Source organism: Eufriesea mexicana, unplaced genomic scaffold, assembly GCF_001483705.2.
Source record: "Eufriesea mexicana isolate 0111107269 unplaced genomic scaffold, ASM148370v2 scaffold22879, whole genome shotgun sequence".
NCBI lineage: Eukaryota > Metazoa > Arthropoda > Insecta > Hymenoptera > Apidae > Eufriesea > Eufriesea mexicana.
Window position 1 is genome coordinate 4423 of NW_016929935.1, and position 10742 is coordinate 15164.

Below are 10742 nucleotides of genomic sequence, written 5' to 3' on the forward strand. Positions count from 1 at the left end.
TCTTAGAATAATATCAATTCTCCTCGATAATTTTAATAAAAGTCATTGCCGTTATTGATAGATGTTATTATTAGTAGCATTAATGGTACCAATACCAGTATTAAGTTTGTATCTAGACCATGCCAAGAAAAATAGTTATTCGGTTAATTAATTCCCTTTCTATAATTTCATGGCTGTAATTTATTTATATTCCATCTACAAGAAAATACTGTAGTTTCGATATTTCTTTTTATAAGTCAAATACAAAGTTGGAAAAGCAAAAATATTTAGTATTTTTATAAAACTAAATAGAAATGATAGTAGAATGTGTGCAACAAAATAATTTATAAAATATACAATCACGGAGACAGATACTTCTTTACCATAATTAAATGATATTAATTATCTAAAAATAAAAATATCAATTAAATAAAAAAAAATACCGCTCCATGATTTAGTATTCAAATCCCATTATTGATATTTATAACTCGTTATTCAGTTATGAACAAAGACGAGTGATAAACAAAGACAAAAAATGTTAATTTCATGAAATAAAAATACCTTCTACCAAAAAATATTTAAATCCTATTATTAATATTTTCAATTAAATATTCACAAAAATTACAATATCTCGTTATACAGTAACAACATATTCACAATACAGGCATAAGAATTACCTGTTTCAAAATTTATAGATTTCTGTTCGCAAAATTTATAAATTTATAAATTTTGAACATTTAGGTCTCAAGAATTATTTCTACAAAAATTTAAAAATCTAAGACCCAAATATACAAAATGCATTTACATAGCCAACAAATATCAACATACTTCTCACTCGATATTCCTAATAACACTAACCGAAAGCCGAACCAATTCAATTTCTAACAACGAAACAGAAGAAAGCATAGTATCTCAATAATTGGCGATATCATATCTCAATAACCTCGCCGATATCTCGACGACTGATTAATATTCATGTAAGAACGAGATCCACAGGCACGCGCGTATCAATGATAAATTAACGATCAGAGAAGAAGAATGGTGGTCGCGGAAAGGAACGAAAAAGCACGTTGTTTTAAAGAAACGCATGAAACGCGACGTAATTTTCGTTATCACGACTATTTCTGTACGGGCGGAGGTTCGCAGGGAGATTCCTTAGGGTAAGCGTGATCGTAATTGGAGAACAGACATGCAGTATGCTCCGCGACACTAGTTGATTAATACACATTCATAGGTGTTCGAAACATCGGAGACGACATCTTTCAAAGTGCAATGTTCCTCTGAGCAACAATTTGTGGCTACAGGCTTTTCGCCAAATCGATAAAGTTAGAGGTGTCCTGGCGAGCAACCGGTGAATCTTCGCGCTTCCAGCATCCGATTCGAGGTCTTCTATCGATCCGATCGATCCACGTAGGAGACACACGCAGGGACATCGAGGATACTCGATAGATCCTTTCCTAGGACGCTCATTGACTCGGAGAACCTTGCATGATTGGTCCCTGGGCTGGACTGCTAATCAATACTTTGATCACGGGAAAGAGGACCAAGATGACTGGGAGTGAGTAAAAATTGAGGCAATTTTTCTGCCGAAAAGAATTAAATCTAACGACGCGAAGACTGCCAGGTATTATCGTCAATTATCAGGTAAATCGCACGTGTGTGCAGCTTCAGATGAGAGGATAAGGGTCTAGCTTCAAACGTCTCGCGGGATCCCTTTCTCGAAATTCATTTTCTGCCCAGTGAATCGAGTTTATAGAACAACGAAGATGCATTGGGTTATTTGGGTTAAAAATACGACGTGACTTTGGATGCTGAATAAATATATAGGTTCTCTAGATAATGTGTCAAAACGTTGCTTGATCAGCAATGTTGATTGGGTCAAGGAAGAAGCGAAAATACACACGGATGTTGTTGTACATTAAAAATCCCGTTATCTTAATGTTCGGCAATTTCGCGTTGTTGGTTGAAATTTCCACAATGCAGTGTGTGTCATCGTTGCACGTTATCGTTACGCGATATTGTCCAATTTCTTATTGCTTCTCGTTGTCGCGAACGAATCCCTAGGCATCTGTTCACGTAGATGTGACCGAGTCAATGGATTCATTGACTCTTACCAAAGATCGTATCATTTTTTACCTCGAAGTGAGATAACATTTAAAAGTTCTTGTTTATTACTTAGTGGAAAAAGCTGCTTCGTATCTTAGATCCCTGTGTTACGTCTCTTTCGTTCATTACTCCTTTATATCGAGAGAGATAACTCGTAGGAACAGCGATTGGATGCTTGCTCGCAATACGTGGATACGTTCGTTACAGTCGAAACAGAATTTGAGGCTAGTCCGTGAATTTTTTGTTTGATTTGTCTTCGCGTTGCATTGTATTGCGTTGTCAGATGATAGCGAGAATTAGTCCGAATACGATTCTCCTGGAGATATTTACAGAAGAGTTTAGGGGTTTAGCAAAATGCTTGATGAGATTAATATCCGAGAACTCTCGCAAACTAAAATTGATGTCACGCACATGAGTCCTGTGTGCCTCGACAGATCGTGGATTTACAAGTTTGAATGTTCGAAGCAACGAATGTTGGGTTTTGAGTACATCAGAGACTCGTTTTACATTTTTTAACACTCGCTTTTACCTGTTGTTTCAATCTGTTTTGAAACTTTGCTTTGTTCACATTTATATAATTTTTTGAATACACTTTGCTTATTTTGACATTCGAAAATGTGATATTCGAATACAGTTCAACTACAGTATTTTAAATTGCTTTTTCTATCGTTTGCTTTAGCTTTAAAAGGAGTCCCAGGTGTACTTTGTACATAAAAATTGAAAAATTCGCTTCTTAATCTTTCTGCTTTTTCTCTACTTTCGAAAATGGAGCATGTTTTTAAATCATAATCGAAATATTAAGAATCTGAATGATATTCTAGTTTAGAACGTGTAAAAGAACTGTCAGAGAAATTATCAAATTAATTCGTAATTACGAATAATTCAGAATACTCGTATCACGCGATACTAGACGTAAGATGATCTGTAAAAATTCAATCTTGAGAAACTAGTATTAATTCCAATGAATTAATCATATAATAACGTCTAACGATTGAATTACATTAGAAATGGATTTGTACGAAGAAAGTATTACGTTTGATTCGATACATTCAAGAAAAAGCAGTGCTATCATGCCGGGACGTGCTTTGGTACGTCGCCTTCTGCGGTTTCGCCATCAACTATATGCTGAGGATGAACTTGAATCTGACCATAGTAGCTATGGTAGTGCCACATCCAATGGTGGTTACAACTGCAGAATGCAACGATAATGCACGGTCTTACAACGGCACACATAAAATTGGATTCACTACGTCAAGTTCAAACCGTGTTAAGGTAGGTACAATTTTGTACGTTTCTATGTATACCAGTCGATGCAATTGTGACGTAACAATTTTTGTTGTAATAATTGTATCGTACAATAAGATGTATGAATGCATATCTAGCGTTGCATTTCAGTCTTTACTTAATATCGATATTTTTACAAACGATTAAAAAATAACTACTACGTGTTCTTTAATACCTTTTCAACAGTGGAACAATGTAAATAGTGTAACAACTTATCTTGATATAAAAATATAATTTCACTAGTAGTACTATTAATGAAAACGACGAACAAAGATTTTATAATATTCTATGATAGTATACAATCCTGACTTAATACAATATTAATTAAATATTAATATAATCCTGTATTACTATTATATAATAATATATACATTACTGCAACTATGCTATATATAAAATATAATACTATGTTCTACTATATTATAATAATGTAATATTATTCTATTCATCTATTATGCCATAAAAATTACATAATGCTATACTATTGCAACAATGCTATATTCCATAATAATACATGCTATATTTACTACCGTAGCAATATATATTATACTTCCATACAACTCAAGAACAAGTTACTCGTGAACACGTGATTAACTCAAACTAAATGCATTCTTCGTTTAATCAGCAAGTTATAAAATTGCAATGAAACTTTTTTTTAAGTACATTCGATTTCGCTTCTTGTGATCATATAAACAATTTGTAATTCTATATAAACAATTCGTAAATATATATAAACAACGTAAATATATCAACCGCGATAAATACGAATTACAATGATAAGTATATTAACGATATCGTTCGGTTTCAATCTTGTTCTCAGTACACCGACCGATTTGCTTGGTCCGAGTACCAGCAAGGCTTAGTTCTAGGAGCTTACTACTGGCTACATTGGACAACGCAACTTCCTGGTGGGCTTTTAGCAAGACGTTACGGGACGAAACTAGTTTACGGCTTAGGAAACATCATAACAGCGATGCTTGGCTTCCTCATTCCGTTTATGACACGTTATCATATTTACGGTCTTATATTCCTAAGAGTTCTCCAGGGGATGGCGTCCGTAAGTCAATAGAGGCATTAAATCTGGATGAAACGTTAATGCATTATAATTAAGCGTTTAGACACTCGGTGACGATTATTGGCAGAAATATTCCAAGTCGATTCCTGATTATCACACTTTTTCGACATAATTATCCACTTTCTTTCGATTAAATCTCGTCTTTGTCGGGCATATTGATCATTATTCAAATAATCTTCCACATGATAATACTTTCTTCGGTCCATAGTAAATTTCTAGCTGCACTTCATACGTACATGTTAGTTTTCCTTTTCTAATAACAAATTGATAATAACAAATAATAAGAAAATATAATTATTTAGGGCGTTGTGTGGCCTTCCATGCACAATATGACTGCAAAATGGATTCCTTTGAATGAGAGGAGCAGATTTATCAGTGCATATTTGGGTAAAGTACCTGTACTTTATAAAGTATTGTAGGGATAGAGTGGCTGTTAAATAATGTAAAACTATTTATTAACCATAAAATAATAATATACAATGTGCGGTGACGGTAAAGACTACGAATATAGATATCTATCAACTAAACTTTTACGACTACAACTAATAACACGATTATAACTAACAACACAATTACAACTAACAACACGAATACAACTAACAATACAATTCTTCACAACTCTCTCTCTCTAATAATTCTACTACGAATTCTAACATACTACAGCGTACTACGACATACTACATACCATACTGCATCCCTATTTAAAACCATACATTCTATCCTCTTTCATAGCTATTCTCTCTTTCCCAATCACACTTTCCCACGCACTCCTTGCAATCTTACCCTCAGGGTCACGTAGCCCAAACACTCAAACGCATTCCTAAAGACACTCTTCACTTTCATCCGATACATTCATAAACATCCCGCCCACACGATCCTAGCGCACGATCATTCGTCCTTTCGCACGCACTCTAGATAACATGCTCGACCCACTCATCCTGCGATACCACAGTATATACTTATACGTGTCATATTGTCACATACAGGGTGGACCATCTAACTTGATCACATGAATTATTTCCGATTTTTTAATTGTTAGAGAACTAATAAAATATTAGTTTGCCGTAAATGGTAGGACGTGAATATGTCTCCAAGATTGCGAGACTTGATTAATTGGTTAAATTAATTACGCGTTAAAAGGCAGAAAAAGATGAGCTTACTAATAATGAAAACGATTAAAGTGGTCTACCCTGTACATACGAGTCAAGAATATAAAATAAAGCTCTTTTGTTTTAGGAGAAATTTCGGTTTAGAGAAAATAGAGTTTTAAATTTGACATGTTCATTGATATTGTTATTTGTTAATCAATTTCTGAATATGTCACTTTTCAGGTAGTTCTGTGGGTACAGCTATAACTTATCCACTTTGTGCAGCAATTAGTGACACACTCGGTTGGGGTGCAGCCTTTTATGTAACTTCGTCACTCGGTGTCATTTGGTAATAACAATGAGCACACTGAAAATAATATTCTTAATCATTACTCGGAACTTTAAATCAAATTTTGAATATACTTCAAATATATAAGGGGCCAGAAATATTTAATAATTCGTTGTTCGTTTTATTTTATTTAAAATGTCTATAAAATATTTTCGTATAATTGTAAAATAAATTGAAAGTTATATTCTCGAAAATAACTTCGTAGGTTTTGCTTCTGGCTGTTTCTCATATACGACTCACCTCAGGATCATCCTCGAATATCCGACGAAGAGAAAAATTATATTCTACAGAACCTCGCTAGTACAGTCGATGATGAACAGATTGATATACCTTGGAGATCCATATTGACATCTGGTCAAGTTTGGATGACGATTATGTCGCATTGGGGTGGAGGTTGGGGTTTTCTCACCCTGATCACTCAAGCACCGACTTATTTCAACTTCATTCACGGATGGAATATCAAAGCAGTAGGAAACCTGCAAAATATAATTTCCAAATTTTTTTAACTTCTTTTACTTTTAGAAAAATCCATGTAGTTTATTTTGACGTTTATTTTTGATCGATATAGTTAATTACAGTAATTACGAATTCGATCATTTTCTGAGTAAATTGATATCGCGAAAACAATGTTTCCTTGCTATTTAAATTTAATTAAAATTAATTCCAACTTTCATTAATATTTAATTTAAGTTAATTTCAACTTTGATTCAAATTTAATTAAAATTAATTGAACTTTTATTTAAATTTAATTTAAGTTAATTACAATTTGCAGACTGGGATGATTTCCGGAGTCCCACACTTAATAAGAATGATCTTCTCGTACTACTACTCGATGTTAAGTGACTGGCTGGTACGTACCAAGAAAATGAGCTTAACCAACGTTAGAAAATTGGCCACATTCATGGCCACCAGTGTACAAGGGGCCTTCATATTGCTCCTGGGCTACAGCGGATGTCATCCAACGCTCGCGATAATTTTCATGATGGCCGGGACAATCACGAATGGTGCGATTTCCGCCGGCACATTAGCGAGTTTCATTGATCTCAGCCCAAATTACGCTAGTCTTCTCCTTGGACTTTGCGGAATGGTGGTAATTGGCTGTGGATTCATTTCACCGCTCGTAGTTGGCATTTTGACGGAAAATAACGTAAGTATAAGTATAAATAATTGCCTAATAGTCATCTTAAAGTAGTCATCGTCCACTTCCATGTGACTATGACACGAGATAGTCACTGAAAAATAAAATCTACATAAAAAATATAGAAATAGGATGCAAATTGATCCCAAATTTTTGAGAGAAAATATTAATAAATATTTAAGAGGAGTTTATCTGTCGCTTTGATGTTATAAGATCAGGTAATGGACACCTTAAAATTTAAATCAAGAAATATAAAACGTCACGAAAAAGAGAAACAAGATCATAGTATCAGATACTGAAACCGAAATTCTCATTGGCTTTACGAATTTATTTATTTTGCTACTGAATTAAATAAAGAGTGCTAATTAGCTAGAACTAATAATAAGTTAAGAATGAATTTTTGACTCTATTCTCTTTTCGTCGAACACATTGGATCATCTGTTAATGCAGAAAACTTCCATTTTATCAGCTCCTGTTATTTAATTCAATTTAATAAAAACAATTAGGCAATTAGATGACTAGAAAAGGAAATTATTTTGAAATTCTTAAACGAATTATGTTATCTTTTTTCAGCAAACTATATCGCAATGGCGATTAGTTTTCATTATAGCTGCTGTTAACTCTATAGTTGGGAGCATCATGTTTCTGGCTTTTGGAACATCCGAGGAGCAACCGTGGAATACATATGGTAAGTTAAAGAAAGAGAACGATCAAGAGATGCAGAGACTAACAGCGACGCCATTTGTAAAATGCGAGGGAAACAAGAAAGTGGATGGAATGAATAAAAATAGAATGGTTATGAACGAATAAGAGAAATTCGCATAATTCGTCTGTTGTTTATAAAATGAAAGAAAATACGACACATGGTCCGATTTTATAAAGTTCACCCCGGTTTCTCGTTATTTGCAGCTGCTAACTGAAAGAGTTTTTATCAGAAGACAAAATCCGAGAAACAAAGAAAAGGATAATGTATCGATTCAAATTCAGTTCCTCTCAATTCTTACAAAATTCTTCAAAGACTGATGAAATATGCATACAAATTATTTTGTATTATTCTCGACGAATTACTTTTTCTTTTATTTGGGAACATCTAAATTATACAATTGGATATATGTAAATTATATATTATATTATATAATAATTTGTAGAATGATTATATTATATTAACACGTTGACTGCTACGTTGACTATCCATAACTGGAGATTGTCTACCCAATGGAACTATGATGGTTATCAACGATCAGAGTACCACAATTGTTTAGAATAATTAAAATAAAATGAATATGACAAAAAATTTTGGATAATATAATAAATAACTATGATGGAATAAAAAGTACACTATTCGATAACGAAAGATTTTAATTATAACATATTTGTTATTATTTTATAATTGTAAGCTTGAAATAATGAAAATCCTGCAATATTATGGTGCACTGAGACCATCGTGTAAAACTTGCGTACAATCAAGGTGTTAATAAAATTTGTAATCGTCTGCACTTCGCTGGTATCACTGCAGAGGCATTGATAATCTGTCTCGATAATCTAAAAAGATTTCCAAAGTGCAAAGGATTAAAAGTATCCTTATCTCAAGAAAATATTAATGAAACACTTTATAGTTGAAAATCGTCAAATATAAAAAATAATGAGAATTTAGATTAAATGCCATGATCTATGAAAGAAGTTTGGCATGAAGCATAAAAATACATTGTCCAACCAGATTATATTTTATTGTCATAACACACAACTATACACGTATATTGCACGTAAATTGAGATCCTTAATATAAAATATGGAATAAAATACGTAGAAAAGAAAAAGGCAAACGACAATAGATAATGTAAAATCATTGCTCGATAAACGATACAAAATACATTATTATTATGCATTTTACATAACTCGACTGCTCGATATTGCTATACCAAGCATAATTTTGCGCGTCATTAAACGACCAAGCTTGTAAAATTATTACATCTTCATTTTTAATAACAGACTAATTACATTAAGTGTAAATTTAAGTTAAGGATGTACGAAATTCTATTTGAATTAAATAATAATTGAAATTAACATCTAGAATAAAAAGTCATTAAGTATTAAAATTATTCTGTGATCTAGATCCAGAAGAATTTTGTTGATTAAAATGCCGAATCAGGGATTTATCGTGACAAATATAAAAGCGGCAATTATTAGAAAACTAAATAGCTTAACTACAAGTATAAATTGTTGTGATTTATGAACGTAAATTATCCGACTTACTATCAATTTTTCACGACATGAAAGCAACTGGGTCCTTTGTTACATAAAATTTGCAAGCAAAAGAAGAAATATGAAATGTCAAGAATCAACTAATAATTGCGAATTCGAGAAAATCGTTTTCAGGTTTCAGTAATTACGATACTCATCGATATATTCGATGGTCATATTCGAATCAAACTAAAAATGCCGGCATTAATACTAATTATCGAATCGCAGTCGATATGAACAAATGTCGAATGGACACGAGTATGGTAATAAACATAGGAACAATGGACCTCTATTTATTGAAACGATTTTTACGACGATAAAATGTCAGAGATCTTATTACATGGAATTCATACAACGAGAAATTTTCACTCGCCTAATCTACAAATGATCGCCAATTATATACGCAAAAGTACTATTAAAAATACAATTAAGAATACAAAATGCACTTTCTGTAGTGTTGTATTACAAAGAAACGTAAATTACATGGTGTGTTCATTAAGTACTTGTATCAAAGTCTTTAAAAAAATTATTTGTCACTCCTAATGCATAATCTTATTACTCTGACGTAATATATAAATCGTATCATCGATCATTCGACATAAATCGTCGAAGAAATTTCTTTTAAATTATTCAGTCGATAGAAACAATCGATTATTTTGTACATCGTCATTAATTGCAACTAGAAAATTTCATTACTTGATAAACACATCATGCGTGACACTTTCACGTATAATCACAAAATTGTCATCGCCACATTCGGTAGACAAACAAATTGTAGCAAGAAATGTTTGTAATAAACGAAAATATACGATGATGCTTGGTTCTTTATTTTCAGAAATTACTACTTATATTCGACTTTCTTTAAGATAGTGATTCCCAAATCTTTCTCGAGTCACGATCCCTGTTTACGCAAATAAATAATTTGCGACTAGTTTACGTAAAAGGATGATTCTAGCGAAATAAGAAAACACATTACAAATAGATTACACAGAAAATAATTCTAATTCTTCGTAGAAGACCATTAATCGATTTCATTAATCAATAACCGCTGATGTAAATTCACGTTGTTTGTGATCCTCGTGATTTAACAGAAATTTGATATTCTAAAACAAATTTTATGATTATCATTCTTGTCCGGACAGAAACTAGTGACAACTCGAAAAACACTTTGCGATCCACTTAGGGGCCGTGATTCACGATTTGGGAATTCGGAATCTAAAAAGATTTCAGGCGTTTCACTCCCCCATTTCGGTTTTACATACCTCTTTAACGATCTATTTTGTAATAAAATCAAATGCCACGGAACCGATTTATTTTATACTATGGCCCTCTCCACGTATATTCTTACTTCACGCAGAAAAGCCCAGATATTATCACAGTTTCTCTTCCGCGGTGAAGTAACTTACAATTAGATACAACGTTCTGCCTGCTTTTCCCCTGTAGATGTTTACGAATTCTAGCAAGACGCTACTGGCCATGGGA

General features: G+C 32.9%; 1 protein-coding gene across 1 annotated transcript; it reads left to right on the plus strand.

The window, feature by feature from the left end:
- The first annotated feature begins 1043 nt into the window (after positions 1-1043).
- Positions 1044-7844, plus strand: LOC108554489 (Na[+]-dependent inorganic phosphate cotransporter). The gene is given in 9 exon segments (XM_017909787.1): positions 1044-1139; positions 1214-1537; positions 3140-3357; positions 4190-4426; positions 4747-4831; positions 5776-5881; positions 6087-6348; positions 6654-7028; positions 7593-7844. Coding segments are annotated over 8 exon segments (1605 nt in total). The 5' UTR covers positions 1044-1139; positions 1214-1467.
- The last annotated feature ends 2898 nt before the right edge of the window (positions 7845-10742 follow it).